General features: G+C 38.2%; 1 protein-coding gene across 1 annotated transcript in view; it reads right to left on the bottom strand.

Annotated features, from left to right (window-relative positions):
- Positions 1-5,827: 5,827 nt before the first annotated feature.
- Positions 5,828-20,989, bottom strand: part of LOC131069017 (protein transport protein SEC24 C) — a 109,281-nt gene continuing 94,119 nt past the window's right edge. The window contains exons 23-25 of the mRNA XM_058004300.2: positions 6,699-6,787; positions 6,532-6,563; positions 5,828-6,258 (exon numbers count right to left, since the gene is read on the bottom strand). Coding sequence (XP_057860283.2) covers positions 6,152-6,258; positions 6,532-6,563; positions 6,699-6,787 — 228 coding nt within the window. The 3' untranslated portion in view covers positions 5,828-6,151. The remainder of the gene's footprint in view (positions 6,259-6,531; positions 6,564-6,698; positions 6,788-20,989) is intronic.

Below are 20,989 nucleotides of genomic sequence, written 5' to 3'. Positions count from 1 at the left end.
CAGAATTCAACACGCTACGAGTTCTTGGTAGAACAGCTTTGGATTCCCGCTTATGATATCCCCAAATCCGAAATGATATGTCGCCTTGTCGGTTCTGAATCCCCATGGTAAGGTGAGTCTACACCTATTTCCGCGATCACACCCTTCCTCCCAACCAATCGAATAACCAACGTAAAACCTTCATTCGCCAAACTGCTCGATATACCATTATTGCTGAAACCCTATACCGACGCGGTCTTGATGGTACTCTCCTTCGATGTCTGGAACAAGGTGAGATAACAAAGGCTTTGGAAGAAGTCCATAAAGGAATTCGCAGGACTCACTCAAGTGATCCATCACTAGCCAAGAAACTCCTGTGCAATGGATACTATTGGCCATCTATGGAAAAAGATTACTACTACTTTGTTAGAAAATGCAAAAAATGTCAAGTTCATGGCAACCTGATACATGCACCGGCACAGGAACTGCAACCAATCACAACACCATGGCCTTTTTGTCAATGGGGCCTTGACCTTGTGGGTAAGATTCATCCATCTTCATCCAATGGCCATAAATTCATTATTACCACCACCGAATATTTCACAAAGTGGATCAAAGCTGTTCCACTTACCCAAGTCACCGGCAAGCAGACCGCCTCATTTATCCTCAATTACATCATCTGCCGGTATGGTGTACCCATGTCCATCATCACAGATAACGGTCTTCCTTTCAAAAATCAGGATGTCCGTGAACTCTGTGAGAAATTTCACATCCAACACCGCTTTTCCACTCCCTATTACCCACAAGGAAATGGTCAAGCTGAAGCATCAAATAAAAACATATTGAGAATCCTCAATAAGACAATCAACGATGTCGGTCGTGATTGGCATGTTCAATTGAATCCAGCACTATGGGCATATCGAACTAGCATTCGAACCCCTACAGGCGCAACTCCCTACTCATTTGTCTATGGTGCCAAAGCTATCTTACCTATTGAGGTTGAGATACCATCACTACAGGTTTCCTTGCATAATCTGATAGATGATGAAGCATACAGAGTCTCATGCCTCCAAGACTTAGAATTACTTAATGAGAAGCGACAAGCTGCATACAACCATCTCAAAGCCTATCAGCAGCGCATGAGCAGAAGCTACAATCACCGAGTTAGACCTCGTACATTTGAGGTAGGTGATCTTGTTCTTCGAGAGAATCCTCGCAACCAACCAAACAAAGAACATCAGGGCAAGTTTGAATCAAACTGGCTGGGCCCATACGTTGTCACTGTTGTATTTGGGTCCGGAATTGGCTACTTCAGAAGGAGAACCGCTCGCAGATCCAATCAACAGCATGCACCTCAAACGGTTTTATACCTAAGCTGTACAACGCATCAAGCTCCCCTGCATACCAGAAAATACCAAAAACATTCAGAAAAAATGTCCTAAAGAAAATGCAAAAACATCAAAATAGTAAAGAAAAATCATGCATCCAAACGGTGAACAAACACTCCGGTGGCACCTTGGGTAAGTGCGATGGTGAAAACCTGGCAAACAGGCGCCACTCGTAAAGACAATGGCTCCAGTATCTTTCAGGCTCGTTGCGAACACATTCAATGCATACACACATCCATCCATCTAAACCATGGCTTGTTATTTGATCTGTAATCAAAGAAAGTACTTCATGCGTCTGGCATCCCGCTTTTTCATAGTCATGTCCAACTTGGGGGCAATGCCCTTAAAATCTAGTTGATGGTAGTGGATTCTACATTACTTGTGCTTCATTGGGTAAAACATTCAAAAATGTCTCACAAAATCCATAAACAACAAAAAACCATTGAAAATCACACAAAACCATGGCAACACCTTGTACATACTCATCCGAACAGATACAAACATTGACAAAATACTCACACGATAACCACTTATCAATCAAACCACACAATCAACATCAACAAATCAAAACTGTCTTTAACAAGGATGCATCCTTCCTTACCAAAACAAAGACAAAAGTGACGTTTTCTTTGAAAAGAAAATTATGTTAAGCTATCAAATACTTGGTCGATTTGTGAGTAAGTCATTCGTTTATCTATATCGGGATCTTTCAGCATTATTTTGTATCGTTTGTGCATTATTTCCAATGAAGTACTGGGGCATGTACTAATGGTGTCTACGTGGGAAGTTCACCAAGTTACGTGATCTTATGCCAAATGCAATCATAGATCATTACGGCTTGCTGACTACGGTGTATACCTCGACCATATGAACATGAACCATTACCAAGGATCCTTATTCTTTATTCTTTATGTATATACTATTTGTTTGCAGGAACATTGCTCTTCCTTTGGTTCCTTCCCCCTCATCCAATTTGGATAAAGGTTTTATCTCTGATTACGGTATGCACTTATCTCAGGATATGATCAACTTAAGTTCAAGGAGGACGATCCAAGTCATGCATGAACGGAGATAATCCTTGTCTGTTCCGCAAGCAATACTATGGTCGACTTGACCCTTATATCAAGTCGTTGGTATTAACTTGCTATATAAAATCCATGTAAGGAATACTCAGGTCATCTTGAATCATTATGTCAAGATGCTTGTATTCTCTTCCAACATTTTAAAACTCAATGATGAAAATAGAGCACTATGGATCGTCATTTCATCTCATCTGTTTATATCTTGCATTCCGTTGCATATCACCCATCCATTCATTCATTCATATGTATGATTTATATGCCAAAAGTAAACAAGGTTCATATGAACAGTTATGTAAGAATTGAGCTGGTCTTGGATACAATCACGACCGAGTACTCTAATACATCATCAATGCATCATGCAAAGTCTCAAAAACCTTGCATTCCTCATGGTCATATCATCGTCACATTTAGTTGCATCTTGCATTAAGTACATTCATGTCATTTTTAACTTAACATTGCATATAGTTCATTTTTGACATTAGTTTTCATTAATCATTTGCATCATTGCATAAATCATAAATAATTAGATTCATTCGTGGGATCAAATTGTCCTTGATTATATTAAGCCATTTACTATGCATTCATTTAGTGTCGATTATCCATCATCATTTCCTTATCCTTTATCATTACATACATTCATTTATCTATAGTAAAAGGTGCATTCATTCATCCATTATTATCTTATTATGCTCATTTTTAGGATTCATTCATATTGCATTCATTATCCTCTTTTTAATTGCATTAAGGTGCAGTTATTAAAACCCAGAGTTGCATTACAATCACATTATCATTTTGACTTCATCATATTTAAGCATTTAGAATCATAAATCCATTTGTTTCCAAACATTGGTTCATATCATTTTATATATCCATTATACATATGCATTCATTTAGACATTATCATATAAACATTTGTACTTTACATTTTGTTTATCCATATTACATTCATTTAAAAACATCTAGATACATATCCATACATAACATCATTCATTCAACCATTGCATTAACATCATCGCATAAATTATCTCGTCATTATATCACAATAGGAAACACCAAAATCTTGTTCCTAAAATCATCATAAACATACATCATCATCATGGCATTACATACATAAAGCATTACATCAAAAATCAAACAAATCATACATATATAAACCTGCATTCATATGTCATTATCCAACATCATAAATCATCATAAAAACATGCATATAAGAAACATCTCATCAAAAGCATACATGTACACATACCCATCTAAGCAAAATACTCAAATCTCAATCCTCCATAAGCATCCATAGTGCAAAAAGCTGCTAAAAGCTACACTATTTTGGAACTTGGAGAGGAGAGGAGCAAGGGAGAAAGAGCTAAAAGCATGTTAAGAGGCATTTGGAGATGTCTTATTATCTTTGTTTCATTTGTTAGATATATTAGCATGATTTTAATATCTCTTTTAATATGCCTATTTAGATTAGTTTTTTACTGACTAACACTAACGATTTCTTGTGTTTTGTGTTGTTTGTCATTTGCTAACTACGTCCATTTCGCAATGCATCGGGGCATAGACTTGATGAGCACTTGACAATCCTCTTTTACCATTAATATTTGTGAAACTCAAAAAACTACTTTCATTGTTTCTAGTTGTTGTCTTCAACATATCATTCAAGACGTTAACTTAAACAAGCATGAACACCTACCTCAAGAACTCAAAGTTGGTCTTATTACACCATTGGCTATTGCAAACCCATTATTTAGTACTAGAGGCCCCATTAAATTCAATTTACTAAACACCCAAAAGGGAGAAGCAAAAATTTATGAGATTACTGAAAAATCTATTGAACTTTAATTAAGAGTTTCTTGGAAAATCCATATATCTATTGAATTACTAAAAACCTAGGAGTGACGCAATAATTAGGAGTTTATTGACAAATCTGCATTAAGTTAATTAAGAGTTCACCGGAAAATGTATACATCTATTGTAAGGAAAAATAATAATTTATAATTTTGAATATAAAATAACTATGTTTTCTGTTGAAATAACTTTGTAACGTTAGCTTCCATTTTTACTGGAATTTTATTGTACATAGGATTCGTTGATGATTATATTTGCACGTGCCATCACCTAGAGTCTGCAAAACCACAAATATTACTTTTTATAAATTTAAAAACATTTACATTGTATTAAGCATTAATATCCGAACAAGAAAAATATTATCCTAGCAAAAAATGTCAAATCCTACTCTTGAAGATTGTTTATATTTCATAAAAAAATGTTATCCTCGATAAAAATTACGATTGCGAAACTAACTCAGATGAGCAGTACTAAAAAAATCTTACAATAAATTGTTACGTTGTGAAACTCGAATGAAATTGTTGATAGCATGCCCGTTAAACAACGATGTAAAGCATGCTTACATTGATACCTATAATCTAAATGTTTGTCAAATCAACAAATTTAATAAAACCTCTAGAATGGTCTAAATGTAGGAAAAGGTAGTTTCTAATGTCCCTGCAAAGCAAGATACCAATTTAGTGAAGTTACTTAATAACCAAAGTTTGTGACATGCCCAGAAAATGCTTTGCATTTCATTAACAATGTGCCTACTTATTTTAAATATCTACGCATTTTTTTATTCAATAGATTATGCGAACTACAAAGCCTTTGTCTGCCTCACCATACCTAGTATTGACCGTTTACGAATAGCCTATAGCGACAATAACTTACATCATATACACAAACCCAACTACAGATTACTAAATTCAGTAATAACCATGGTAGTTAGGAAACACCAGTATATGGACAAAGTCCTCATCCCAGTACCCGTCCCCACCCATATCCCCCACCCCTGTAATTTTGGTGGCTAATATTCATATATAATATTGCCATACAATTATTCATTAACTCATACTTAAATTTGCAGGCATCCTCAGCCCCACAGCTCACCCATTTCCAGACATTTATGCTAGTAACGCAAGACACACATGATAGAGATGATATATAATATAAGTCATTTTCTTCAAATTTCAAGTGGAGCTTAATATTTATATACATCAGTCTCTTTAAAATTTCAAGTAGAGTTTTATATTTACCATGTTCGTATCTAGAATAAAAAAAGAAAAGAAAAAGAAAAATCACAAAATGTATCTTAATTACATGCGCAATGAATTTCCAGAATTATATGTAGAGGGAGGAAAATGAAAATAAAAATAGAATTGCTCAAACTACATATTCAAGATGTGCTCAAATTACACATAAAACGCTGCTTGAATAGGTACATCTTCTCGGCCTCAAGGAATACAAAATTTATTAAAATGCAGGGTGCAGAGAAAACAATAGAACATCATTTTTGAGATATACGTTATTGACAAATTATTGCACGCAACTTAGTTCTCCTTTAATAATTTAACAATTCCCAAAAAGATTAAATATTCTGCTCTGGTTACAACTCTGAACAACACAAATAGTCGCTTTGAATATGAAATCGAAACAATGAAAAATAAATCAGATTGTCCAGTCTGAAAATCCAACTTTAAATCGCTTTCCAAATTACAGGACCAGAGCAATCAAATCTATGTTCCATGGCAACTTCGTGCACGAAAAACTCGACTCTACGGAAATAAGCTAAGAAAGTGATAGGAAGCTAGGAATGGGTAAATAGAGCACTAAAGAAAATGTTGATCAAAATTTACTGACAACCAATCTCATCTTTTAGCTCATTTTAGTCTGAATTTGCCGGTGAATATGTACAAGGAACTCCACATAAGATAATCCGAGAGCATTTTTGTCTTCCACCATTAGGGAAAAGAATAGGAACTCTGCATGTCAAGCAAAATTCATCCATGTTAAAATATCATATTTCCACTGGATTATGACATACCAATTCTAAATATAAAAAAAAAAATTACTATAATTTCATGGTTTTCAACAATTACATGTTTCAAATTCAAATGCAACCACAAAATTCATGGGAAACATGTGCAATACTACAAGCTTCATAAACAGGCATTGAAAATTAATGCAGTTACGCTACTGAAGTGATTCATTCATGTCACCCAAATACAGAAGTAGCAGAGTTCATTCTACTTCACCTGTTGGATCTGCCCTTTTACACACCCGTAACCTGAATGAAAACACATTTTTTTGCAAATGAAATTACTGCTTTGTTTTGAAAACCAACATTAATTAAAATTGTAATTCAAAAAGAAACCAGTGCAAACAAAGGCATCAGTTTTCACGCCATATAAAAATCCCATACCGTAAGTATGAACACCGCTGACGCCTAATTTCATTAACTAATTCGTTAAGTTTTCTGGAATGGTCATTCTCATACTCCTGCAACAAGAACTGCAGAAAGCCATATGGACACAAGTCATTAAAACCTTTCGTACAAAATGTCTAAACAGAATTAATTTCCTACACTAATCTCGAAAGTATCTATTTGCATTAGTATTTCTACTGCATTATCAGTATTGAAAACACAATGTAAAATATATACTGAATAACATATATAAACTGAAAATCAAAGTCAATCTCGAGGGAGGTAATATCATTTGCATTAGTATTTCTACTGCATTATCAGTATTGAAAACACAATGTAAAATATTTACTGAATAACATATATAAACTGAAAATCAAAGTCAATCTCGAGGGAGGTAATATCACAAGGCAAGAAATACTGATCACTAAAGCATAGACAGGATATGCGAACTGTTCAACAAAATGCCTCAAAGAGACGTCGTCTCCTGGACTGCAAATGAATTTGTTGATAAGGTTTTATAAATCTTTAAGCAATCTAATTGGCGGTGTGAAGTTAAATTCCCCAACCTTTTACTAGCATTGTGAGCGAATTGAATCATTTCTTTTTACCAATATTATAAACTGTATTAACAGATTGCAATCAATGAAATGTTTTTAAATGCTGATATGCATTTGTTACAAGACTTTACAAACTTTAAAAACAAGTATCCCAGATTGAAATGGCGGGTTAGCCCTCTCGCGGAAACGGTCCTTTGAGAAACCAGGGTCGGACTTCTTATGGATTTATTCCCCTCCAGCAGCGCCATAGATCGGGGTACCAAAATCGAAAGCTGTCTCAGAGCCAGGACAACTGCTGTTATAGGTATCCTTGGCAAAATGTCACTGAGGAATTTCAAAACTTGGACTCCTGGGCAAAAATGGTTGCGACAGGATCAAACTGCATTCCCATTTCAACTCATAAGAAAAGTTTTATCACTCCTAATCAATCTCTGCACTCCAAGATGCAGCCTAGGCGTCAAAGACCACAAGACTGTCCTTCATTAACAACAGGGTGGCCTAACAAGGTTTGGAGCACCTTAGGCCCGCCTAATAGAGATCTGCGAGCCAAGGATTCAAGAAATGCTTTCCCCTCAAGGACCAATCATCGGGGATTTAAGAGTAGGGATCGGAAATGGCCAAGGAAAGTGGGAAGCAATCTCTTTGTACTCCCCTCGAAATCTCATAACCCTTTCCCCTCAGGGCCCAACCAACAGGGAAGTGTGAACAAGGTTCAGAAATGGTCAAGAAAAACAATGGGTAGCAAACTCTTTGTGCTTCCCTCGAACGCTCTAAACCCGTCGCTTGTCCGCTTCAAGGAGAATGCTTTCTTTGCGAAATGGTGTGGCACTGGTGGGACAAGCAAAGATATCGTGGAGTGGTGGATATCATCCTTTCCAGACCTCATAACAGTGAGACAATTGCAGAATGACTTCTTGTTTATAGAATGTGTGGATGCGACACTAAAGCAAACAATCACAAAGGGTAGTCCCTTGTTCTGCCAAGGCTCCACATTCCATTTCCTAGATTGGAAACCAGGGTTTGACCCAGCCCAGCACAGATTTGAGAAAACTCCTATCTGGCTATCCCTAGTAGGCCTTCCTTCTGAATACTGGTGCCCGGAATCTCTTCTTAAGATAGGGGATGCCCTTGGATTTCTCGTAGGGATTGAAGCAGACTTCTTTGAAGGTCAAAGCAGGGACGTGGCAAATATTTATGTCAAGATCAACTTGTCCAAAGGTTTTTACAGCGAGCTCGAGATCATCTCGGAGTTAGGCAGATGGAAGCAAAAAGTGACTAGATTTGGGTAAAGGAGCTCCTGGCAAATGCATTTTGAGAAACCAAATAGTCAATAGTAGCTCCTTGGCAGCGTCTATTGGATTCATCAATCTCCCCCTTCAGCACTCAGACCAATTCGCAAGCCCAATTCCTCAAAAGAGAGCCTCGACGCTGGAAACAAAAGTCGAGATACCGGTCCAAGCCCTTTCAAAGTCCTTGCGCCAGTCCTCAGGTATGGCCCCTTCTCCTCCCCTGGTTTCTTTAGTGGCTCCGGATCCCCTCGTCCTCCTCTCCCCCTCCGCTGGTCCGAGTTTGAGAACCAATCTTCCTGGTCAGGTTTCCCCGCTCTGAAGCCCTGTTCCTTTGGCTTCTCCCCCCTCCCTAGGCCCTGGTCCTCATCTCATCTTATCCCCGATTGCCAAACCTCATTCCCAAAAGGCAGTTAGGAGTCTATTTGGGCCAAAAAAAACACCAGCTTTGAGAAGAGGGGCTTTTAAAATCCTTTCCCACCCTCCACCTAAAGTCACAAGAAGGAAAACCGGCTCTAGGTCCAATAAGTTAAAGGCATCTTCTCGCACAGCTAAATTTGCTAAATCCAAAAATATTCACCCTGCGAAAGCACTACTTGAGGAAGAGATTATTGAAGAGGATCTTAAAGCAGACTTCGAGGCCAATGCAGACTTTTCCCTTTCAGAGGGAGAAATTTCCCCCTTATTGGATTGTCTTCACCACAAGCCCCTTCTCAACCTATCTTCGGAAATCCTCTTCCCCTCCCTTTCATCCCCGCCCTTTGAATCAATCGGCCTAGATTTGCCTTTGGACCAGGATGCTCAGAACCTTCTGCAGAACGCCATGCTAGGAGAGGAGGACCAAGAGGCAATTTTAGACACCCCCTTGGCAGTGCTCTACTCACAGATTAAGGAGAAAAGAAAGTTAGGGATTCATCAGAATCAAGAGGGCCTGGAAAAGCCGGATTTTGGCTCATCCCCTCCCAAGAAGGGTAGAAAATCTCCCATAGAGGTCAGATCCCTGGATGGAATGGCAAACAATCAATCCAAACTATTGGATCTTTGGAAAGTAGGGAAGGGAAATCCCCTTCCTGAACAACAATGAAAATCCTATCTTGGAATGTTAGGGCCCTCAACGCCCCTAACAAGCAGAGGGTGATCAGAAGACAGATTCTTCTAGTCAGTGCAAACATAATCCTACTACAAGAAACTAAATTGGAAGAGAAGCTTGCAGTTGCCTTTGGGAATTGGGATAAGCTCCTCATTCCAATCTTCTTTGGAGACTACAGTAGCTTCAGAGGCTTCCTCAGGAGGACTAATGATAATTTGGAAGCCTTCACAAATTAAAGCTGAAGGTATAGCATCTAATAAGGACTGGATGCTTGTTAAAATTTCTCACCTGCAATCGAGCACTTCTTTCTTCAAAATCAATGTATACGGCCCAGTGGCCCCCTCCAAAAAGAGACAGACATGGTCTTCTTTGGATGGAGTATTGACCACCTTATCCGAAGAACAAGTTGTCATTGGGGGTGACTTTAATGCTATCAGGAATGCATCAGATAAGAGGGGGAGCATCACTCGCCTAGGGAGTGCTCAGCAGGATTTTAATAGTTGGATTGAGAGGAATGGCCTCTTGGAAATAGATTCAGGAGACTCTTACACTTGGACCAACAGAAGGAAAGGCTTTAGTAATATAGCAGAAAAAATAGACAGATTCTTCTGGCAAGGGGATTTTTCTATCTTTCCCTTCACCCCACTTTGCAACGTTCTCTCATGCTCAGGCTCGGACCACTATCCCACTCTGCTCACTTTAAAAGGCACCCAAGGATCAACCAAGACCCCCTTCAGATTCGAAAATATGTGGATGAAAGAGCCAAATTTTCTGATATTGATTGAAAAATGGTGGAAGGAAGAGTCCTTTGAGGGCTCAAAACTCTTCTGTTTCATAGCAAAACTAAAATTAATCAAACAGAAACTGCTTCAATGGAACTCCCAGCACTTCAAAAACATCTTCTCAACAAAAAGACACATAGAAGAGCAATTAGAAGCCCTAAATGATAGGATTATCAAAGTGGGCATGGATCAAGAATCTTTTCAAAAGGAAAGATCCCTCCTACTGGATTACGAGGATATCCTCTCCAAGGAAGAAATCTTTTGGAAACAAAAATCAAGGGAGAATTGGCTCAGGATGGGGGATAAAAATTATATCAAAACTACAAATCAGAAACAACCAATCTTCTGAGGACCCGGAGGTTATAAAAGAGGAGATTATCTTCTACTACTCCAATCTCCTGAATAACAGTGAAGGATCCCATCTTCAGGATCAAAAAAAGTTGTTGTCTAGGATCCCCAAGATTATATCTAAGGAGCAGAATCAAAGTTTAAATGGGAAAATTAAAATGGAAGAAGTTCTTCAAGCTCTAAACCAACTCCCCTCAGGTAAGGCACCAGGGCCGGATGGCTTCCCTACAGATTTCTTTAAGAAATGCTGGCACATCTTAGGGCAGGAACTCTCAGATGCCTTAGAGTGCTCAAGAAGGTAAGGGAAAATACTCAAGGAGATTAACAATACCTTTATAGCACTCGTCCCAAAGAAGGAGAAGGTGGAAAATCTGGGAGACTACAAGGCCTATTTCCCTACGTAATACAGTCTATAAAATCCTCTCAAAAATCATGACCAACAGATTGAAGCCTCTTATGAACAGCATCATTTCAGAAGAACAGACAGGGTTTGTCCCGGGCCGATCAATTCTCGATGGAGTGATTGTAGCACAAGAAGCAATCCATACCCTTCAAAGCACAAATAGGCCAGGTATGATAATAAAATTAGACATCACAAAAGCTTATGATAGTGTAGATTGGCGTTTCCTTTGTAAAACATTGCAAGCCTTTGGCTTTGATAAGCATTGGATAAATTGGGTATTTGAGTGCATCTCAACGCCCAAATTTTCAATACTAGTCAATGGAAAGCCAGCTGGTTTCTTCTCTTCCTCAAGGGGCATTAGGCAAGGGCACCCCCTCTCTCCCTTCTTGTACATAATAATGGTGGAGGCTCTAGGAAGAGCCATAAAAGCTAGTCATACCAACCAACAGCTAGGAGTCAAAATAACTAAAGACTTTGTAGCAACCCATCAGCAGTTTGCAGATGATAATCTCTTATTGGGATCAACAAATGTAAAGGAAGCCAAACACCTAAACCAGATCTTAGAGATGTATGGTAGGGCTTCAGGCCAACTAAGAAACAAGGACAAAATTAAAGTCTTCTTCTTCTCAACATCAATTTCACTTCAGACCAGAATTCTTAGAATCTTGAATTGCAAAGAAGGAAGCCTTCCATGTACTTATCTGGGCATCCCAATAGACAGAGGTTTGAGGAACTCCAAACTCTGGGATCCCTTAAAAATTAAAGTTGAAAGCAGTGCAAATGCCTGGAAGGGCAAATGGTTGTCTTGGGCGGGCAAATTAGTCATGATTCAAGCAGTGATCTCGGCTTTACCAACTTATCTTTTATCTATTTTATCCCTAACATCTAGTGCCAACACCTACATCATCAAGAAGATGAGGGATTTCTTTTGGCAAAACACTGAAGAGAAGCATAAGATTGCACTAATAGCTTGGGACAAAATTATGAAGCCTAAACCAATGGGTGGCTTAGGCATCAAGGATTTTAGATTACAAAATATAGCTTTGGGGGCCAAACTAGTATGGAAATTTATTAAAAACCCAAAAGCATCCTAGGTCAGAATGCTAGCAACAAAGTATCTCTCAAATCAGAATAATCTAAACATCCTCAGATCAGGGTCATTTCCGAAAGGATCAAGAATATGGAACTTCATCATCTCTTGTAGAAACCTGATCTCAAACTCAGTCTCTTGGGATATTCATGATGGTTCAGCAAAACTATTCTAGGAAGACTCTTGGGGTGGTTATCCACCCCTAGCAAATATAATTCATATCCCTGCAACAGAAAACTGGTTCAAACAGAATTGGGGAGTCAGAGTTAAAGACTATATGGAAATAGTAGATACACCAAACACACTATGCTGGAAGTGGAAATCAATGGAGGGCCTGCCAATTCCAAGGGAGGACTTGGAAGAGCTTTTAGGTCACCTACAGGCGAGAAACATCACCCCTAGAAGAGGGGAAGATTCACTCATCTGGGAGCCTTCCAAAACAGGACAGTATAACTCAAAGGATGGTTACAGAGTTCTGGTTAGCCTAGTAGAGCTCAACAACCACAATATCCCCCTCAAGATGTTCTGGAGCTCCAAAGTCATCCCGAAAGCGGGCATCTTTGCATGGAAAAATCCTAACGGCAAATAGGTTCACAAGAATGGGCTATGAAGGACCTTCAAGATGTATACTTTGCAAAGCCCAATCAGAGACAGTGGACCACCTCCTCTTGTCCTGTCCCTTTGCCTCTAAATGTTGGAGATGGCTCTGTGCAAAATTGGAACTGATCTTGTCTTGCCGAATGAAATCAAGCCTCTATTCCAGAGCTGGCCTCTACATACAAAGGAGAGCTTGCCGAGCCAAATTATGGAAATTGCTCCATCATGCTTAATTTGGGAAATTTGGAAAGAATGGAACCGCAGGCTATTTGAAGGTAAAGCTAGAAATCAGAAATCAATTCTAAACTCAATAGAATCGGCAACAGTGGATTCAATCAATAGCAGAACAGCCTTTGCTCCGAATGAGTCTAAAGTTTTCTCTTCATGGGATAGGAAAATTAGTCAAAACTAGCAAGGAATCATTATTCCCTCACTCTCTCGCCATAACTCAATTAAAAGGAAACGTGCAATCTGGTCCCCCCCGAAGCCAAACTGGGTGAAACTAAATTTTGATGGGGCCTCCAAAGGCAATCCAGGTCCCTCCGGAATAGGCTATGTCATCAGAGACCAATCAGGAGCAATCATCGGAAAAATGGCAAAACCAATCCCTCTCGACACTAATAACATAGCAGAGTTCACCGCTCTACTATTAGGCCTGAAAGACTGCATCAACCATGGAATCAAAAATATTACAGTGGAAGGAGATTCGGAGATAGCAATTAATGCTATAAGGAAGAAGACAACCCCCAATTGGAGGCTTCAAGCTCTTTTGGAGAGAATTCTAGAAATCCTAAACAGTTTGGATCACTTCGAGGCAAAACATATATATAGAGAAGCAAACACAGAGGCGGACGCTCTATCAAAAGTTGCAGCTTTAGGAACCTTTATTCACTGGTGGTCACAAGGATCTTAGCCTTCTTCTAATTTAGATCGACCAAGCTAATTTGTGCTAGTAGACTGGAGGAATGCATAAATCAAATTCAAAAATTCCTTACCTGCCCTCCTTTTGGCGGCTAACACCAACGATCACTTTCCTTTTCAAACTAACCACTCAACTAACCTTGGGATGCAAGGTGGGTCCGGTAAAGCCGAGTAGACTAACCGGCAACATTAATACGGGACCTACTAAAGTCCAGCTAGTGAGTGCCGCCTCTCTGTCCTTGCATGAGCTGTCCACAGGCTAATCTCTCTCTCCGCATTTTAATGGATTTGGTTTGATTTGAGCATTTATTCTTCGCCACCTTCGCGTGAGTTTTAATTGCTCTCATTTTCCCATCATTGCTCGTTGAGTTGTGCACCAGCTTTCCTGAAGAAGAGTCCATTTATCGCTTCTCATTTTCATTTTGGCTCTACTGGTTGCTCTTTGGCTCTCTTCTTGCTAGTCCTTGCCCACGGTCGCCATGTCTTCCGAACCCCCTATCGGCTTCATCATGAGTGTTTATCCCAGGCCCGTTTCTTGCTTTGGCGCAGACACCCCCATCTCACTTGGTGCTTCTACCAACCAAGTTTCTTTTAGAAAGATTACGGACCTGAGACTCAAGCGTCTCCTCATCCACTCGGACCCTCCAGTTCTTTTAGCAGTCAAATTGATTCTGGGGAGCGCTCATCTGAGTAGAGATGAATACCCAAGAGACAACACCAGCATTTCGTCCAGATTTGGGGTGTCACTGCTGGATCAGAAGCTTTCCAAGCAATTAATCTGGAACCTTACCAGGGAATTCTTCCCAGCCGAAATTCTTCAAGAGCTCCAAGAAGTTCTGAATAAGGCCAATCACGATTCTGGTGCGTCCATACCTAGCGACAGAATCCTTTTTAACGCTCATGGTGCTCTTATCAAATATTACCCATTCCTTCTGGACCTGAAGGATAAAGAATTGAATAGGCACAGAAAGTTTGTGAGTGCAGGGCTGAGCTACCTCAAATGGCGTTTTTTAGGTGAAGATCCAAAGGCTGAAGGGCAAGAGGAGATTCTTTTCCTTTTTGCAAGAATGAATGGCTTCCTGCCTATGCTTGCTGCAGAAACAGAACCTAACCCAGAACAGAGGTGCAGAGGAGGCTCGAGCAGAGGTCACAGGGGCAGGGGTCGTGATCGGGGCTTTCCATCAAGCAGGGGTCGAGGCCGCCCAAGGATCCAACTTCCTCAACCGGGCATTCCCTCCACAAGCTAGGCTCTCTATGGATACCTCCTTTAGTTTATCGAATATGCAGTCATCCTTGTATATTTTTATTAGACTTTAATTTTAAGTTCAAAAACTCTGAATCTAGGTCGTTGAATTCGGACATTATCAATAATTATGTTTTGGTTTTTCTAGACTATCAAACCTTAAATGGCTCGGAAAAGTGGCTAAACCTTAAGCTAAAAGGTTCTAGTTTTGAAGGGACCTCTGTGCTCTTTAAGAGCAGAGGTTTTTTGAATATCTTGAAATTCAGTGGTAATCATATGTATTTACACTAATTAATACAAAATATGGCTTTGCCTTTACCGACCAAAAAAAAAAGATTGCAATAATACTTTACAGGACACTCGAGAACCTTGATGCCTCAACAAAATAAATTCCTAGTGCATTAAACAAGTTTCTCATAAATGACAAAGAAAATTACATATAAATATTATCCTGAGTACTCATCTCGTATATTGGAAATTCCAAATGAAAAATCTGTCTGTAAATGCACATTTTCCTGAAGACTCGTATTGTGACCCATGGTACTCATCTCATATATCCGAAATCCATCCGTCTTTGTAATGTCCCCTTTTTGGGACATTAGGAAAATCCATTAAATAATTAAGTTTAAGTTGTCTAAACATAATAATTTAAAAGACAACTTAATTTAATTATTTATTAAAGCAGATTTAGGTGATTTTAATGTCAACATCAAATTATAAGATAAAGTCACTTTATTCATAAAAAGGGAATTCCAAGAGACGAGGGAAAATGTAGAGTCATAAGGTTGAGCTATTTAATATCTTGGAGAAGCTCATTTTGGGCATGCTTGGTTGTATGTTTGGAGATTGTTTCTTGGAGAGTTTTTGGGAAGCTCTAGTTTTCAGCAAATTTGAGGACGCAAACCCTTGAGCTTGGAGGCAGTGGACGGAAACCCATTGTCAGTTGGAGTTATCATTCAAGTGGCTCACTTGGTGCTTCAGGTTTCATTTGCTGGTTGTCCAATCCGACTGTAATTGTTGTGGCTGGGATTGGTAAATTCTACTGTTGTTCTACTGAGGATTTTAATGCAATGTTGATTTCTGATTTCAGAACTATTATTTCAATCTGAAAATTAACAAATACCCTAGGGGGATATTTCAATCTTGGAGACACATGTGGATGTTGAGAGATTTCAGATTAAGTTTCTGTGTTTCTAAATATATCCTAGAAATTTACCTTGAAATTTGGGACATCTGAAATTTTCCACAAGTGCTAACATTTGGTTGGCATAAGCTAAAAGAAATAAAGAAATGCACTAGAACTTGTAATTTTCTATTTTTTGTTTTTTGCATAGAAGCGTGCAAATTATTATCTAGCAGAAAACTTTATCAACAAAGCTCAATGAGGTACTAGTAAGAAAGAACCAATAAAAAGGATAAAGATGTCTACACTAAAGTTTTATCAATTGATCGAATACGTAGCCATCTCCAATCCCATACCATAATTTTTAAAAATGGCAATCCTGACCCAGTTCCCATCTGCTGCTTTGAGATGATTACGTTTTAAAATTTAACTGTTTATGTCATCATGATGATTATTAGATAATAAATATCAATATCATTTATATTTTTCCTTCTATTGCAAACATGTATATTGTACCGGCACTTGGAACACTGTTGCAATCCTCAGCAAACACTACCCAATTACCATGATTCAAGCTTTACAAATTTTCAGCATATCTTGTGACCTGGAGTGATTTCATCTACACCGATAACAATTTTGATGCTAATTGCCTTCATAATAATTACTTTTTCAATCATAGCAACCTTATTCAATAAGCTCATCCTCGTTTTCACGTTGATTTTTATATGATGCTGGCTGATCAATGACCTTCATATGTGCTTCCCTATGTGTGTGTGTATGTGAGCATGCACATGCATGTGGACACACCTGTGTGCAATAACTACAAGCTTTGAACAAAAGTTAAGAGTACAAATAAGAATCAGGGGAGTTCTCGATCAAGACCAAGTTTGGCATTCACCTGTGTTTAAACAAGTGTTTGAGAACAGAAATAGGCTAGTGACTTTACATTTCTATAGTTATCTTATATCCTATCTAGAGAGTTGTCTAAAAGCTAAAGATATTTGAAGAAATGAGAAGAGGGTTCCCCTTCCATGAAAAATTTCAAAAAATTATAAGTTGAACTATGTTCAATATGAGGTCCAAAGTGCCTACTCTTCTGTTATGTGTCAAACATGATATAAACATAAACATACTTGTTAAATTATATTCTATGCAGCTATGTCCTTACACAAACCCTTTCTACCTTTATAAACATTTATTCAATGATACCATGATCTTGTCATATATTTGATATTTACGATATATTTATCCTCAATGAATTCAAATTTCGTCACTGGGTGCATACCAGTATCAAATCTGATACTTACACTTCCTCGGCCAGCAGACATTTACCTATGCACTCATTTGGCCATGCATACAAAGCCTTGTGTTGCATTGCCAGTCTCTTGGACCTGGTAAAGGATTGCTGCCATAACAGAGGTTTTCTTGCTTTCCGTACCATGGGAGGAGAGGATTTTCAGATTCAAGGTACATTTTTTCTTTGAATCAAACTTTAGTTTTAATTTTGCACTTTCTTTTATGCTTTATTCTTGAATCTTCATTCTTTCAATATTTTGGTTCATTGACTTTTTATTCTTAGTTGTTTTCTTGCAGGTGTCTCATCCCAAAATGACCTTAACAGTTTCAACAGCCAAGCTGAAAGGACTACCTTCAAACATAACCCTGACTCTCCTCTAGAATTACGTAGCAGTGGAAGAAATTATCTTAGGAGATCTCAAGAATGGATATGCAAGGAGTGTAGCATATGATTAGAGAGCTCCTATAGTTGGGTTTGAGATACATTCAACTGGGACTATTTTACATTCACATTCATTTTTACATTTTACATTCATTTTAGTTGGGTTAGAAATACCTTATAAAGAGAGTTTAAGCAAGGCCTGGAGTATTTTACATTCACATTCATTTTTACATCTACCTCAAATTTCTTAACAGGAAAGGGCTCTCCAGTTTAACAAAAGAGAATAAACAATGTGGGCCCCTTCGAAAGGACTTTGACAATTAAGTTATTAACCTTTTGTTGTGACATTTTTACGCATCGCCCCATTGCAAAATGGGAGCTTAAAATGATAAAAATGTTGCAAATTGGTGTGATTTCTGTGCGCGGGTGCTAAAGGTCCCTATACGAGTCATTTTTCCACTCCTGGGAGGTAAAATAGGTCAAAATTGCACAAAATCCCGATGAACCCCTATTTTCCCCCACTCAAATCTAGTTAAAATAACGAAAGTCCCGACGGAAATAGAATTTCCATTGAGCTAAAATGCAGAATTTGATAAGTTTGGGCTTTTTCAATGTGAAAATTATTAGAATATTTAATTATATTTTAGTCACCTATATTTAGTTCCTTGTTTAATGGTCATTTAGCTTTTTAGTTAATTAGCTTTTAAGCTTTATTTAGCATTTAGCTTTTTCTTTTTAGTTAATTAGCTTTTAAGCTTTATTTAGCGTTTAGCTTTTTGGTAGTTCACTTTAAACGACTTGTTCTTAATTTAGAACGTCGTCCTTGTAATCTCTTTATATACGCTTGTATATTGTTGAATAGATTATCCGATTATTGAATCATTCATTCAGTTTATTTTTCATGGTATTGTTGTAAAATGTGGATCGAAGAATAATGACAGCGATTCTGGAAGACTGATTGCCGTAAGTAATTGATCGTCCCCACCATTGAATCTGGTTTATATACAAGAGGAAAGATTGCCTACGTAGGGACATGTCTATACGTGGCAGTTGCCACGTGAGGCAACCGTTCATAACAATATGTTTGTTAATGTTTCATTTGCCGAACTACATGCTCCGTTAGTTTAGTATAATGCGATCGATAATCACATGGGCACGATAACTATCGTGCCCACTGTGATTACATTATAGTGCATACTGCAATGTAATCACAGTGGCATTATAGATATCGTGCTCACTGTGATAATCATCGCAGTGTATACGATGTTACTGTCCATCTGCATATCGGGACTGTCTGTTAATATATCACTCTCCAGAAGGACTTTTAGGCATCGAATTAATAACCACATATATATAACAGTCAATTTGCCATCAGTTAGATTCACGAGGGCTATATCTTAACACTCCCTCTTAGCAAGAGTGGATCTAAGTAATTTTCTTGGGAGCATATTCTGTCATGACTTCCGACACAATTCGGGACAACAATTAATGTAGTCTTGTCATGACAATAAACTCAATATCATGATATCTGGCTCAGTCTGGGACAATCACTTAAGAAGTCAATCATGAGATGATCACATACTTTAGGATCAAGATATCCGGCACAGTCCGGGACAACAACTTAATGTAGTCAATCTTGACACTTGGTCAACTATTGTCAAGATCGTCACCTTGAAATAGTAACCTTAACCATAAGAAGATCGTCATCTTCTTTGAACACAATTAGAATATTGCAATATACATTTTATTTATTTATTCATGAACAAATTACACATGGTAGGAATTTCATCCTAATAATCTCAATTATAATCTAGTCATACCAAGTTTACTTCTGAAGTATTCTATCTTCAATCTTGTAAGTGGCTTGGTGAAGATGTCAGCATTTTGTTCTTCAGTACTGATGTACACTAGTTTTATGACGTTTTGATCTACCATGTCTCTTATGTAGTGATAAGAGATCTCAATATGTTTGGATCCATTGTGAAAAACTGGATTTACTGAGAGCTTGATACAGCTCTAATTATCACAGTGAATTATGGTAGAATTCAAAGTTTTTCCAAATAATCCAAATAATAACTTTCTTAGCCATACCGCTTCACGAGCTCCCATGGAGGCTGCCATATATTCTGCTTCGGTGGAGCTGTGTGCAACTGCTGACAGTTTTTTGCTGAACCAAGATATCATAGCAGAACCAAGACTAAAGCAACACCCTATAGTACTTTTACAGTCAGTGGTACTTCCGGCCCAATCAGAATCAGAATATCCTTCAAGTTGAATCTCAACATTTTCATACTTTAAGCCAAGTCCGATTGTGCCTTGTAAATATCTTAGAATGTGTTTAGCAGCCATTAGATGTATCTTCTTAGGTTCACACATGAAGTGACTTAATACATTTGTAGCATAGCAAATATCAGGACGAGTATTTACCAAATACATGAGTGAACCGACGATTTGTCTGTAGAGTGTGGGATCTGTAGGTTCTGAATCTTCTGCCTCAATTTTTAGCTTGTACAAATTAGTTTCCATTGGTGTAGCTAATGGCTTACACTCCATCATCCCAAATCTAGTTAGGATATCTATGGTGTACTTTTCTTGATTTAGGAAGATATAGTTTTTCTTCTACCATACTTCTAATCCCAGAAAATAATGTAGAAGCCCTAGATCCTTCATATCGAATTCTGCTGCCAGATCTTGTTTACATTTCACAATGAGATTATCCTCTCCCATTATCAAAAGGTCATCCACATAAAGGACCAATATAATCATATTGCCATTTGAAACCTTGAAGTAGATGTTGGGATCTGCTGATAATCATATTGCCATTTAAAACCTTGAAGTAGATGTTGGGATCTGCTAGGTTCTTGGATTACCCTAGTTTAGAGAGAGAGTTATCTATCCTTGCATACCAAGCCCTTGGTGATTGTTTTAGCCCATAGAGAGCTTTCTTCAGTTTACAAACATAGCAATCTTTATCACGTATGGTGAATCCTTCTGGTTGTTCTATATATACTTCTTCTTGAATTGAACCATTTAGGCAGTCTTTACGTCCATTTGGTGAATTTTCCATCCTTTGGATGCTGCAATTGCAATGATTGTTCTTACTGACGTATACCGGGCAACTAGGGCAAATGTCTCTTCATAATCAATTCCTACTTTCTGAGAGAAACCCC

This window comes from Cryptomeria japonica, chromosome 4 (genome assembly GCF_030272615.1).
Source record: "Cryptomeria japonica chromosome 4, Sugi_1.0, whole genome shotgun sequence".
Classification (NCBI taxonomy): domain Eukaryota; kingdom Viridiplantae; phylum Streptophyta; class Pinopsida; order Cupressales; family Cupressaceae; genus Cryptomeria; species Cryptomeria japonica.
Note: the sequence above shows the minus strand (reverse complement) of the source record. Positions and strands in the feature narration are given on the sequence as shown.